This window comes from Plectropomus leopardus, chromosome 7, assembly GCF_008729295.1.
Source record: "Plectropomus leopardus isolate mb chromosome 7, YSFRI_Pleo_2.0, whole genome shotgun sequence".
Taxonomy (NCBI): domain Eukaryota; kingdom Metazoa; phylum Chordata; class Actinopteri; order Perciformes; family Serranidae; genus Plectropomus; species Plectropomus leopardus.
In genome coordinates this window covers 12,783,746-12,798,369 of record NC_056469.1, presented here as the reverse complement: position 1 = coordinate 12,798,369, position 14,624 = coordinate 12,783,746, and the positions used below count along the sequence as shown (strand labels likewise).

The following is a 14,624-nucleotide window of genomic DNA, read 5'->3' as shown; positions in this document are numbered from 1 at the left end:
AAAAAATGGGTCCAGGTTTCTTCAGGGCTGCTTTAGGATGTTCTGGGATGTCCGAGGCAAAATTATAAATAGCCACGGTCTGTGTATATTTCAGTCATCGGTTGTCAGTATTATGCAAATGTTTGTTAATGTAGTTTCCAATTCTTTATCAAAGTCCAAACAAACAAACTGTTAATCAGATAAAACCTTGGTATTCAATTTTTCATATTTTTTCAGTTGCTTAGAAACTAAAAAGTAGGTCAGATTAAGTCTAAATGAAGTAACTGAAGGGTGACAAGGACTGTGATGTTTGCTTCTTTATTCTTTTGTTCATTTTGAGATGCAGTAAATTAAAACCATATTAAAAAATGATTTATTATTTGTAGTGCTTTTCTCTTAATGGAGCATATAATGTGTACAATTTTGGAAGACTTAGTGGCATCAGACAGAGCTCTAGCTTAGCACCTGTTTATGTGTGCTCACTTTTTTCTCTGATGCAGGAGATTTTTACCGGGAGCAGAATTAACCGCAGGGGTCTCCTTTTTAAAACAAAAAGACCAAGGGATTTAAACCATTATAAACAGTGAATAAAGCAGTTTCATGTCAAGATCAGTGTTTCTCTGATAGTCATAAAGGGCTGTGAACTTTAGTCAAAAATGCAAATGGCTCTATCTAGAACCAGTGTTTGGTGTGTCTGTTCCAGGCTACTGTAGAAACATGGCGGTGCAGTATGGCGAACTCTTCAGATGAGGATCTGCTCCCTGTGTAGATATTAAATTCTCAGTCTAATGTAACACAAACACAACCATTCTTATTTTCATGTGATAATACACCAAAGAAACAAACTTATTATTTGTATTCCATTTCAGCAAATATGCACCCCTAAATCCTACACACTGGACCCTTAAAATATTACATGGTACAACCGTGACAAGTGGCTTGTTTTGAATTAGGACAGACTGCTTTCAGTTTGCCTCCAAAAAGCTCAACTCTTTGGGAACTGTGTTCAGAGGTGAAACTAGAGGGAAGAAAAGATCCGTCAGAGGTGGCCATCCTGTCTGAGGCTCAGAAGTGTCACTAACTCAGAAGGAGGTCAGATAGATTTCTCTTTCTTCTGTCTAAATATTTCTCCTGTCGTCCTCGTTTTTCTGTTACATCTGCCTCTCTGCCTCTCTCTCTCTCTCTCTCTCTCTCTCTCTCTCTCTCTCTCTCTCTCTCCCCCTCCTCTGCGCTCTGTTTTTCTCTACCCATTTGGCTGCTGATCTGTTTTCAGAGAGTGAGGTCAGAGTGAGTTAGAGCAGGAGGGCCTGCGTCTGTTTCTGTCTCCTAGCTAGACACATTCAGATTAAAGCCTTTAACACTGAGAAACAACCTTTTATGGACTTATACAGCAGCAGGACTCCTGGTAAGCAGCAGTGGAAATTTCAACGCTTGAATGTTTTAACTATTTTTTTCCCTCCCCAGATGCTCTGGAGATTTGCATGGGATCTTTTCACTTTAAATCTTGTTGGCAGATTTGCAGTTCTGCCTTTTTTACAATGGTTCTTTTATTTTTGTGGCTTTGTAGTGTCTCTATTTCTGTATCATGGTTAGAGACAATGATGTGACTCACTGATTTGACATTGTTTCTTTCAGCTCATTCAGGTTTGGTCAGACTCAAATCAATCACATATGATTGGTTCTATCCTTTTGTTGTCATTTGTTTACACTCTCTTCTAAGCTACCCTAATGGTTTCAAGTGAGCATGATACTGTCGTTTAAAAGCGATATCTTCTCACGTGTTTAGAATGTATCTTCTCACATCGTCCTAGGTTGCGACCTCTTTATTTACATTTTTGTTTTTTTCTGCAGCGAGGAGGTGGCCAGACATGGCTTCACAGTCATTGTGGACATGCGTGGTTCTAAGTGGGACAGTATCAAGCCTCTGCTGAAGATCCTCCAGGAGTCTTTCCCGTCTTGTATCCACGTCGCCCTCATCATCAAGCCAGACAACTTCTGGCAGAAGCAGAGGACCAACTTCGGCAGCTCCAAGTTTGAATTTGAGGTTGGTGACGATCTATACCCACAAAATACACAAAACTAATTATTTTAACATTTCTAACCTGGTTTTGTTGTTGTTGATATAGCACAAGAACCATTAGTATTATAGTCTGTTTTGAGTATACAGTGCAAGAGATGGAGACACTGGTTGTGCTCATTATATCAGTATATTATATTTTGTTGTAAACTATTGGAGTTCAAAATGGTTTAGCATAGCTATCAATCTTAATTTGTCAGCTCTAATTGGACTGCTGCTCGGTGACAGTGGCACTGTTCTGTCCCGTGCGGGCATGTGGTGGTGGTATATTTAGTCCTGACCCAGTTACTATGGCAACAGGATATATAGGACAGGCCGAAGCATATCATCCCAACAGTATTGAGTTGGGTTTGGACAAGCCACTTGTTTTCTTATGATGTCAAATATGTACTGCATGTGTGTAGGCAGACTGATAAGCAGGTCACTGGTTTGAGTCTCGAAATCGAAATGCGTTCTCCTCTTCACCCTCAAGCACTGTTGAGTTTTCACAACTGCTGCTAATTATCCAGCAGTGCAAGATGTTTTATTGCACAGCTCTCTACTGCTAACGTGTGTAGGTTCACACCTTCTACTACACCTACTTCTGTTATTGTGTCTTGGTGTGCTTGCAGTGAAAAAGAAGCAAAAAATCACTCAAGTTATTAAAGCATCTTAGCACACAAACAGACTCCAGACTCCCAAATCTTATCGTTTATTTTACATCTACATTGCGTTTCCCTTAATCTTGTGAACCTCAGCAGTGTCTGTTTTTACTTCCTAAGAGTTTGTGTCTGTGTATTTCCAACTTATTAATGATAACACGAAAGCTGCTTAAAATTTCTGGAATGTTTTCTTTGGTCACCCCACCTATCTAAACAGTGGACACGTACAGACTGCACATTCTTTGTTTTAAATTAGCAGTCAGAAATATGGTGTTAAGTTAACTTTTGATTAGTGTGTTAAGGTGATGATAATTAAATTGTGGTTGTCTTTCTCTTTCTATCTTCCTCTTATCGCCCTTTTTTATCCTCATTTCCAAATCTTGTTAACTTCTTTTCTTTGCCTGCATTCACCCCTCTTCCTTTCATTTCATTTGTCCCACATACCAGACGGTGATGGTCTCCTTAGAGGGTTTATCCAAGATTGTGGACCCATCCCAGCTGACAGCTGACTTTGAGGGCAGCTTAGAGTACAACCATGATGACTGGATTGAGGTTTGGATACTTTCTCTTTTTGTTCTAATCTTCCGCTCTTTAAAAGTCACACAGAAAGAGACCAGCCTTTGACTTAAGTCTCTTTATGCTTAGCACTAAGAGCTCTATCAGCCGGACATTATCAGCAAGTCTTCTCTTTTACCCATAATGTTTTTTTGGATCCAGTAGTATTTTAACTTTTCCTCTTTCCAGGTGCGGCTGTCGTTTGAGACCTTTGCCAGCGATGCAGCGCGGGCACTGTCACGCCTTGAGGAGCTCCAGGAAACCTTGTCCCAGCGTGACCTTCCACGGGACCTGGAGGGGGCTCGCAGGCTCATGGAAGAGCATGCAGCGCTGAAAAAAAGGGCCACTAAGGCGTCTGTGGAGGAGCTGGATGCGCAGGGACGAAGGCTGCTACAAAGGCTACAGTTACAAACTGCAGGAGGTGGAAGCAGCAGTGAGAGCGGCTACGGTAATCGCAGTGGTGGAGCTAGCGGAGATTCCAATGACCATCATCACGGCCTCCATGCTCATGCGGATGCCCACAACCTAGTAGCTAAAGTGACAGGTTTGTTGGATAAGCTTCACGGGACACGCCAGAATCTGCAGCAGCTGTGGCACATGAGGAAACTGAAGCTGGACCAGTGTTTCCAGTTGCGTCTGTTTGAACAGGATGCGGAGAAGGTCAGTGCTATTCCTATTTTTATGATGCTTGAAACCATGTCTATTTTAAATAGTTCTTCACTGCCTCCTCGTACTCCTACCGCTTGGTTCTTCTGTGTTGATATGCTCTAATGCTTAGTTTATTTCTTGATACATACAAGTATTTCAGGCTGAACAGGAGCTAATCTGATGCCTGAGAATACATGCATGCCAGTCATAACTGGATATTTGTAAACAATAAATTAATCCAGACATTTAAGTCGCCAGATCAACTTTCATCCCAGTATATCCCAGATTAGCAAGGCTGTGTATGTATATTGTGTTACAGAACTACTGGCCAGTGTTTACAGGAGCTTAATGTACAATATCCTAATAATGTAAATTCTTACATTTGTGACTAGTTGTGGTTTTGTTATTTAAAAGCTTTTTTGGTAATATAAGATTGAGTTCTGCATGGTTATTTTTTGTACTCAATCCCTATATTATATATTGGTAACATTTTATCTGATTCTGTGTGTTTGTGTGCATGGAAACAGAGGAAATGAATGTGTGTGAGTGTGTGCCTGACTGCTTTTATGTGGTCAGTGTTTCAGAGTGTGATGCTGCTTGTCTGGTGCTGGGAAATGTAACAGTATAAAATTGTACAGAGCTGAAGTCATATTCAGAGACCAACTATGGAAAGTGTCAGAGCTGTATTTAAACACACCTTTTCCATACACCAAGCATGTAGAGAGAAGAACATAGAAAGAACACAGTGACACATAAATGACACATACAAACACACAGAGCTTGTTCTTTTGTTCATACTTACTACAGAGGAGCTTTTAGATGACTGCACTCTGCAAGTCAGTGCAGTGATGAAAGGTTTTGGTTAATTACAAACACTGAGCAACAGGTCCTCTCTTATTCTCACTGCTGTTGCTATGAGTGAACCAGAGACGGAAAGACCCCTTTCATTTGTTGTGCGTTCTGTATGACTAACTGCAATTTCTCCCCCTTTTCTGGGTGCAGATGTTTGACTGGATCATGCACAACAAGGGGCTTTTTCTCACCAGTTACACAGAGATTGGAGGGAACCACCAGCATGCTGTGGAGCTGCAGACCCAGCACAACCACTTTGCCATGAACTGCATGGTAAGACGTCGTCTTTGTCTCTGGCGTGTGCACACACACAGAAACACACTCAGACACAGGCGATGCAGTCGCAAACTATCATCATTACTGTCGTTCACAGTAACAAGCTGATGCCTCCCACCCCTGTACAACCACTCTCACAAACATGAACCTCTTCTTTCATCCCCAGCCATCCTCTCCCATGGGCTAGGATTCACAGTAGACTGATACTTTATGCCCTGCCACTGTCTCCCTCATATTATTCAGCTGTTTTCCACTCTGCCTTAACTCTGCCCTCACTGTCATGTCTTGTCACAGTGCTGTTCCCATAATTGACCCATATTACCTCCCTGCCCCTCCCATAGCTGTGTGCTGCCCTCTGCTGCTCCGCTGCACAACCCTCTGTGCCCTCCAGTACTTCACTGTTGTCTGTGGAGCTCTGCTGCAGACTAATAAATGTAGCTGAGGACATTATACTGTGTGGACTCTGCAGTCTTACAGTGCTCAGCCCTTATCAAAACCTTTAACCCCTCATGGTCATGCTCTCCAAAAACTTTCAATACCTGCCCCTTCCTGTTAGTGTTTGTCTCCCGCATACCAAAAAAATACACTGCCCTATTTCCCTTATATTTTCAGATTTTATTTTTTTTAAATCACAATTCATTAGTGACAGTGGCATTGTAATGTGTTACATTATGATACCTGTTTATATGACAAAACATTTAAACCAATCTTGAACCAGTTGATAACTATCAAGTTGGACATGTGTCAGCAAAGCAAATTTATTTTGGACTGAAAATTGTCTTTAAACTATCATAACTTAAAAGAAAGCACATATTTAATCCAATACCTCTTATTGTGTAAAAAAAGAAACAATCTACAGAAAAAAATGTAAAATGTAAAAAAATGTATTACAGTAACTTTTGTTGGTGTGATAAAAGTGTAGCCAAAGGGGAGCGGGGCCCCAAATCCTCTCACTTCACAGTGCCACTGGTGTTAGGAACCATGCTCAACAAGTTGTGTCAACATCAGGTCTCAGGGCAGCTTTGGTGACCACCCAAAGCCAATTGTGTCAACACTGTGGGTTGAGATGAACAAATAACCCCTGAGACAACAGTAGTAGAAAAGACAGAGGGAACTGTAGTATAAACTCACACATATATTCACAATACACTGGAAACACACACACATACACAGTCGGGTACACGCAGAGTGACCACCGCCCCCTCCACCCATTCTTCCACAGGAAGCAGCGTTTCCCGTTCCTGTTGCCTGCATGGCTGAATGGAAATACATAGTGTCAGGGCCCGTGTGTGGTTATGTGCATTTGTGTGGAGACTGTGTGGTTTTGTTTCTCCGCCTTGTTTCTGTGTGTTTTCCCATTATATGCGAAAATAAATGGGAGACAAAAACAAGGTAAAACAACATATACCATGTGTGCCAGTTTCCACTGATGTCATTGGCATAACTGGTTTTAAAAGATGCGTTGCTGCATCAATGTAGTTTTGCAATATTGTATTAGCAGTCATTGCTTTCGGCATGGAATTTCATCATCAACTTTAAGTTGATGACTTAAACCAAATGCTAATGGGGACTGTTTGCAATCATGTAAGTGAGACTGTGTCATGCACAATACATTAGATGGAGTTGTTTTTATGCCTCCCATGGGAATTACTTAACAAAAACAGTTTGGGAATGAAGGAGTCCCTTGTATCAGTTAAAAATATGTTAGTTTATACCGCAACCATTTTACACTTAGAGAAATATTTTGTGGGACAGCTGTCACAAATTTGCCAGTGAAGTGGTCAAGTTTTTTGGTGGATGTTTAGAGAGAAAAATGCAAAAGTAATTTTCTTGGCTTTGCAAAAACTGGAAACATTGTTTCTTACTTAAGAAATTCAAATAATCATTCATTACTTGTGTTCTTTAAAACACCATACAGTATATGTAGTTGGACATATGTGTATAAAAAAAATGTTAAAAAGCATAAAAATACATACGAACAAAAATAAATGGCAGACAAGAAATATGATACTATATCAGACCTGTAGAATATGCTGCACAAACAAACCCAAAACATACTCTAAGAAATGATAAACAGATTAAAACATGGTTATGAATATATGATCTGAACAAATGGTTATCCCTTTACATTGTTGATTTGTCTCCAGTTTGGCACCAACAGGTGGGGACGTGGAGTGCAAGTCTAGGAAAAAGAGATGTTGCAGGTTCCATTTAAGAACACCTTGATACCCAGATTATGGAAGTGCTCCTGTGAGGGCAAATAAAGTTGTTAATTTAGATTATGCAACTTTATACCCTCAACTTGTTCATGCTTTTATTTATGCACACATGGACACACATAAACAGACACACAAATCAGTATATGTGTTCCTCACATCGGGATTTAGTATGAGCAGGTCAGACCCGGAACAATCAAAGTCTTGTATGCTGGAAACACAGTAGACTGTTCTGGTATGGTTTCTCAGATTACCTGTATTGACAAAACAATAGATGAGTTCAATCTGAATGGTATTAATAAAATAATTGGTCAGTTGATTTTCCTTATCATAGTTGTCTAATTTTATTTATTTATTCATTTATTTATTTGTTTGTTTATTTATTTATTTTAATTCATTTATTCGTTCATTTATTTATTTTGCATACCTTGTTAAAGAGTAGTCATTCTTCATTTCTGTTGATATGAATAATATGTTTGTTGGCCACTCACCTATTTTGTCTTTCAACTTCTGTTTCTCCTCAGTTAGACTTTTAGCCAGTTCTATCTGCTCCTCACATAATCTGACATCTGTCATAAAAGATGTGTGAATTTTTGTGAATTTGGTCTCTGATAGAGGCCAAGTAGACACAGACACATACACAGACACAATTAATGCATGCACATATATCGTGAAACCGTTTATCACCAGCTGTTCAGCCTGCTGAACACTAGCACTGAGCAAAGGTTTTACAGAGTGCTACTGCTACTGTACTATGAAGTTTCCGTAATATGATCATGTAATAAATATTCTAATATACATACCATAAGACTCATGGCCAAATTTTTGGTAACAGTGGTCATTTTTTTTAAAAGATGTCTTTTATATTTTGACCATGATTCCTGCCCGGTGAACAACTGAAACTTCAAAGCAGTTCACTCCTCGAAAAGTTTATGTCCAATTTTCAAAGGGTCTGACAATCAAAAATAGTCCATTTATCATACATTTGGTAAATCTACCCCAAAGAGCATGCAAGTGTTAAAGGGTTACACTTCAAGACAAGATATTACATTATCAATACAGTGTGCAAAACATGCACATTTTTCACATCTTTTGTACTTCAGGGGAAACGTGCTGCATCTTTCAAGTAGTGATTTTATGAAAAAAAGTTCATACTCACAATTAAAGCTCAGAATGAGCAACCCTCCGAGTAACAGAATACACAGCAACACCAAGCCGAGTGTAGTAAGCCTGAGGACATCTACCCAGAGGATAATTTAATGTTATGTTATTTACAAGTATAATATGCTGTGGTCTTGTGGGTCTGCATATTCTGTATTTACATTATTTGAATTCAAGTTTGTATCTTACCTAATGTAGATATCCTTTTTCTTTGTTTTGCATTTGCTGGAGGGTGTTTGATAGTGATGTATCTGTCGCATAGAGGGATAGGAGGATGTGCAGTTGTTGGGCTGTGGGTGTTAGTAGCAGCTTTCTCTTTTTTCATCTCTTCTTTCTTCTGTTCCCTTGAATCAGGTCCTGATTTGCATCCCCATGAACCCTCTTTACCCTTTAAATCACAATCAGGGGTATAGTTGTTTTCATACATGTCAGCAGGATCTGACCATGTGTCAGCATCCATCGTCATGTATTCATCATCTGCTGCTACAGTTCCATCCATCATTAAACTGCATCTCCTTATATCTATCTTTGTAACTGTGTTAGGTACGAACAAACACACCTTACATATAACTGTTAATATCAAAGACTTTTTTTTTTTTTAGCGGGAGGGACTTCAAGAGACCAACCAACAGTCACTTGCCCAGGGCAGAGGCTCCACCTCTCACCAAATGCAACTTACAGAGTTCCATCTTGCTTATGCAATCATAAACTTAATTTAAAAAATATCAGATCACCAGGAGACAAAATAGAGGTGTAGGTTCAAATCCTGACAATGATGTCAGATAAAAAGAAGGCTTGGTTATGATCTGTAATGGCTGAAGCCCCTGCCATATGTGTGTTATTATATAACGCCTACAATAGCAACCATAAAACTTAAATGAACCTTGTGGTGAAACTGGGAGATTTTGGTAGCAAGTATAGCAATAGATTACAAAAACAACAAAAATGCTACATACGTGCACAACACTGGTTACACAAGTTACACATTATGTAGAAAAAAAGGGGAAACAGTATTACAGCGCTGAAGGAATGGAGATGATTTGCCTACAATTTGTATATCGAAGATATTTAGTAGAATGGCAGAAGTAGGTGTGGGATAATAAGTTTACCAGTAAGCAGTCACGGAAATATTCACACCTGTGGTTTAGGTTGTTTGGATGGCTCGTCCTTGTTAACAGAAGAGTTGGACTTTACAAATGGACTGATGTTCTAAATCTATAGTGCACTTTTTTTGGTGCTAACACAGTGTTGCATTAGTTTTTTGATTGATTTTAAAGAACATGCAGGGTAGGGACAGGGTTTAGATTTTTTGGACTAATACGCTGCTTTTTTCCCCTTTGCATTCTGTAGATGCAGCTTAATGACTTTATCTTTGCGCTCTTTCTGTTTTCATCAGACATCTGTATGTGCAAAAAGTCCAACTAGTCAGTCGCAGCGTATTTGGTAACATTTTCTATGAAGTCTATGTCTATAATCAATATAACACATTATGAACATATTTATAATACATTATAATGCCTCTATAATGCTGTATAATCATAGTTATAAACACTCCTTTTCATTATGCTTTATTACAATAATCATAACTCCTTATGATGCCAATGTCTATAATGAATTATGAACACACTTGTGTGTTATAGTGTGCATATAGTTATAAGCGTTTATAATTTTTCAGAATATTTTATAACAAGTCATCATTCTGTAGCCTAAAAGTAGTAGTTTGTTATGTCCCCAAAGCTGAAAAATTCAAGGTTTTATTCTGAAAATTCTCCAGCGGGAAATTATGGGTTTCTGGGTGATGGCTTTGACCCCAGCTCAAGACTCTAAATCCAGCCAGTAAGGCAGCTTCATACAGGATTTTTGTTTGTGCTCTAGAGTTTTACCATTGTAACACAACCAGAAAACATGGTTTTGTTTCTCTAATTAACTGCTTAATTGACATAACTGCCATTCTCTCTCTTCATTCATTCTGCTGCTTGCTCACCCTCTATCTCTCTCTGTCTCCCTTGTTGAGCTGAGGAGAAGTTTTGCCTCTGAATCATAGTTGAATGCTTATATCTGTATTATTATGTTCAAATTGAGGCAAGTGTTGTTTCAAATGTTCATCAGCAGAAAGAGTGCAGCATATGTACGTTCCTGTAGAAAACAATGCGTTTTACAGGATATTATAGGCTGAACATAACTAATAACTATGAGCGCTTATAACTATGATTATACAGCACTAGAGAGGCATTATAACGTATTATATTTGAATAATGAATTTTAGTCATGGGCTTCATAGAAAGTGTTACTGCATAGTTACTCATCAGTGGAACTTCTGAGCTCAGTTTTGTAATATGCATTCTCAAAGGAACTTTTCCTGCCCTAAATGACAATAGCACATTAGCTGGTGATTTTTTACAGGAAGTAATTTCTTTTTATGTTATTTGGTCTTCAAATTAAAATGAATGTTTTTTTTAACAATTGAACAACAGTCTGCAGGGCAACAACTTTCAAAATGCACAGTGAATCTAAGGAAAATCAAAGTTTTATATATATATATATATACAGTTTTTTTATATATAGCCCATATTTTATAAGTTTTAGTTTTCATAAATAGGCGTTTTTTTCTGGATAATGTTGCTCTAAATCAACAGAGACGCCAGGACGGCGTGATATTTTATTTTATTTTTTTTTTTTGCTTTACATCATTTAGCATAATCTATTCCCATACAACAAGCCTACCAGCAGCCTGTTGACTCCCACTGGAGTGAATGTTATAGAGGCCCACTTAACTCTTTAATTTACACATTTACTATTTCCTGCATAAAAAACAAAACACTGAATAGCATAAAGGAGTAGTAAATTGAGATTTAAGTAGGGCTGTAACCAACTCAAAATTATGTTGAATTGCATTTGGCTTTTCAATACAGATATCTGACTATTCGTTCCTCTTTTTTCTTATAATCTATCAAGCAACACGTAATTGAACTGCTAGATTTTTGAACACAGTGATGGTGACAGTAATGTTCAAGTAATATAGTACACAAGCCAAGCTAGCCCTCTGAGCTAATGCATACTAACTATGCTAACAACAGATTGAAAATGTTGACACTATTTATCCTAAAACAACCACAGACTGTGTCTTATTACGTTGCTGTGAGCTGTAAAGTCACCATTTCTAAGCAGAAGAGAGAAGATAATGTTATCTCTGAGACTTGCCTGGTAAAGCCTCTCTTCCTCCAGGTAGCTGTCTCCATCTCCCTGAGACTGTCTCTGGGAGTGGGTCCGCAGCTTCCTGTATGAAAGAGCAGTGTAAAAGCAATAAGAGCTTACTCTGCAGCTAAATTTGGGGACCAAAATGTCCCCAGAATTCCTATGCATATTGACTGACAAATTAAAAAAAAATAAATAAATACAGAGAGCAGCTTTCAGAGGGCAGCCCTTAATTTTAGACACTGAAAAATCAACATGGGGTGACCTCTAGCTCACTGGGTAGAGTGTGCGCCCCTTATGCCTCAGGCTCCTGCAGCAGCCCGGGTTGGAGTCCAGTCTGTGGCCCTTTGCTGCGTGTCGTACCCACTTCTCTGTCCCACCTTTTCTGTCTCTCTCAAACTATCCTATATAATAAAGAGAAAATGCCCTATATAAAAAAATCTTTAACAAAAACAAAATATGTTTTCCTTTACTGACATGTGTAGCATTAGCTAAGGTGGAGCTATTTGAGGGATTTTTGGTATTGTGCATATTTTGGACACTAACTTTCATTTCCCTGATAGTATTTGAGGGCCCTATTGTAGTGTATATCTTGTATGCTAAGTATTTAGGCTGTAGAATTTGGACACTCAGGGCTAAAAAAAATCTAATGCACTTGGTACCAAATACAGAGTGATCTGCTTACAGGCTGGGTCTCTCAGATAGTGCAGTAGCCCTCTTGCAAGATATGAAATATGTTAAGCTCTGCTGTTGTTGTTCATCTTGTTCTGTAGCTCATTCACAAAGCAAATACTATTGTGGCTTTATTTGTTTTACTTATCTATAGATGATTTGATTTCTGGGTTAACAGTGTTGCCCTCCTTTTACCCTTCTTTCTTTCTTCCTGTTTTTTCCACTCCTTTTTCTTGCTCACTCTTCCACTTGCACCAAACCCTCATCAGGTTTGAGTTAGGAATACCTTCTCCCTATCTCTGCCCTCCCCCTTTCCGTCCATCAGTTTAGGATTAAGGCCTTACCGCCCAGTGTGTTCGAGTAGTCCAGCCTGTTATTTAATCTAATTCATAATGTCCTACAGATGGCTTGAAGGCCTTCAGGCTTTATTGGTTGTGACTCTGGAGCTTTGTTCTCCCTTGCTGCCTTGGTCCCCTCCTCCCCTGTACGTGTGTGTGTGTGTGCACGTATGGATGGGTCTTTGTTCTCTTTTGGTCTTTTTTTGCATGTGTCGGGTTCCAAAAATCCCCATAGTTTCCGTTAATACCACATGAGATCTGTAGTAGTTTGGGGATAATCTTCATCTTTTAAAATTTATAGTTGGATTGCAGTAGTGCAGCACTGTTTTTTTTTGTGTGTGTATCACAACTTACTTAATGCTTTGTATTCGCGAGCAGTTGGATTCCCTTGATTTCTCATGTGAGCCATACCTCTGCACACCACTGTCTCTATTATTCTCGTGCCAACATCAGACTTAATCTAGTGCTTTTATGTCCCAGTGCCAAGAGTTTCCTGGATTTTGGACAGGGAAGAGGTAAAAGTAAAAGTTTTACAAGTAAAAGTAAAGCTATTCCAAACCATTTTACAAACCCTAATTACTAAAAAAAGACACCATCAGAAATCATCTCAAAGCCTTCAACTGAAGAAAACACCAAACCAGAGTCTGCAGTTTTAATGAAAACTCATAATTTGTGTTGCCAGAATCATCCAACCTCTGTCTGAGGGCAGTGGCTGGTGTTTGGGTCATTTTTCCTCCCCGCTGTGATTGAAACAAGCAAACTAAGAGCCGTAATAGGCTCCAGGAGCAGTAATTGAATAGAATAATAACAGGCTGTTAACACAGTTGTTAATTAGCGTTTGCTGATCCGTGCCTATCTACACAAAACAGCTTGGAGCCCATATATTAAAAAAGACTGGAAGATAGGAGGTAAATGGTTTTCTTTTCATTATTCACATGGGGTATGCCTCCCAAGTGAATGACTTTTTAATGTCCACACGGGTGTGTGTGTCTATGTGAGTGTGTGTATGTGGGAAGCATCATGTATTGACTTTTAGTCTCTCAACTGTATATGTTAATATAATTGTGGCTTCTATATTTCACAAACACACTTTGATTGCTTTGTAGAAGTGCAGCCAATCTTGGATGTTTGAAGACTTGGTGTCAGCTTCATGCTTCATGGCACCCAAAATGAAACCAAAACTATGCTTTAACTGGCAGCCTGTTAATTTACCTGGGCAGGATGCCCAAAAATTAACATTACAGTGAAAAATACTGTTTACATGAGCCAATAGTGCCTCAGGTTAGATGTCTTTTAGATTTAAATAGCACAACTTTTTAATAACTTAATTGGCGCACATTAGTATTCACTGACTGTCTATGCTAAGAATAATTTAACAAATTATATCCTGTATTTAATTAAAATAAACCAGTTACTTTTATACGTATTTTAATGTGTGCCATCTTGCTTCTCTACCTCCAACTTAAATATAGAATGTGTATGTGAACATCAATCGGATCATGTCAGTTGGGAACCGGCTCCTGGAGTCAGGCCACTACGCCTCCCAGCAGATCCAGCAGATCTCAGGACAGCTGGAGCAGGAGTGGAAGGCCTTCGCTGCAGCACTGGACGAACGCAGCACCCTGCTAGAGATGTCTGCCAGCTTCCACCAGAAAGCAGACCAGGTACAGGCATGCAACAGTGATATGCACACCAAAAAACAAGTAAAATTCTAATGCTATTAACAGATCTTCACTGGAAGGCTGGGCATTGCTTAGCATGTTATAATAAATGAGCAGTTTCTGTTTAATGTTATGCACAAAAGTTTTACATTTCCACAGCACATACTGTGTGAATCACAGGTGGAATGGAGCATAAAAGTGTCCAAACCTCATGATAGATTTAGGTACCTTAAAAGAAAAATAGATTTAGAAAGAGTTGAAGGGAAAAAAATATTTTGGCTCTACTACAATTAGCATGCACTGGGGTTGCTTTATCCTTAGACATAAATGACCATTTAAATGATCAATACTGC

At 38.9% G+C, this 14,624-nt stretch overlaps 2 protein-coding genes across 4 annotated transcripts in view; one reads left to right on the top strand and one right to left on the bottom strand.

Annotated features, from left to right (window-relative positions):
* triob (trio Rho guanine nucleotide exchange factor b) overlaps positions 1-14,624 on the top strand; it is a 117,832-nt gene that overhangs the window by 46,428 nt on the left and 56,780 nt on the right. For 2 of the 3 annotated variants that reach the window (XM_042490614.1, XM_042490615.1), the window contains 5 exons: positions 1,831-2,023; positions 3,145-3,249; positions 3,442-3,912; positions 4,903-5,025; positions 14,083-14,274. In XM_042490614.1, coding sequence (XP_042346548.1) covers positions 1,831-2,023; positions 3,145-3,249; positions 3,442-3,912; positions 4,903-5,025; positions 14,083-14,274 — 1,084 coding nt within the window. Of the gene's footprint in view, positions 1-1,308; positions 1,385-1,830; positions 2,024-3,144; positions 3,250-3,441; positions 3,913-4,902; positions 5,026-14,082; positions 14,275-14,624 lie in introns of those variants that run through there. The other variant, XM_042490616.1, reaches the window with a different exon arrangement.
* On the bottom strand, positions 5,873-8,916 carry LOC121946160. Its single transcript, XM_042490617.1, has 5 exons — positions 8,595-8,916; positions 8,404-8,484; positions 7,736-7,813; positions 7,404-7,498; positions 5,873-7,276 (listed from the first exon to the last, which is right to left on the bottom strand). Exons 1-5 carry the CDS (start codon positions 8,905-8,907, stop codon positions 7,211-7,213), a joined length of 633 nt encoding a protein of 210 aa, XP_042346551.1. The 5' UTR covers positions 8,908-8,916; the 3' UTR covers positions 5,873-7,210.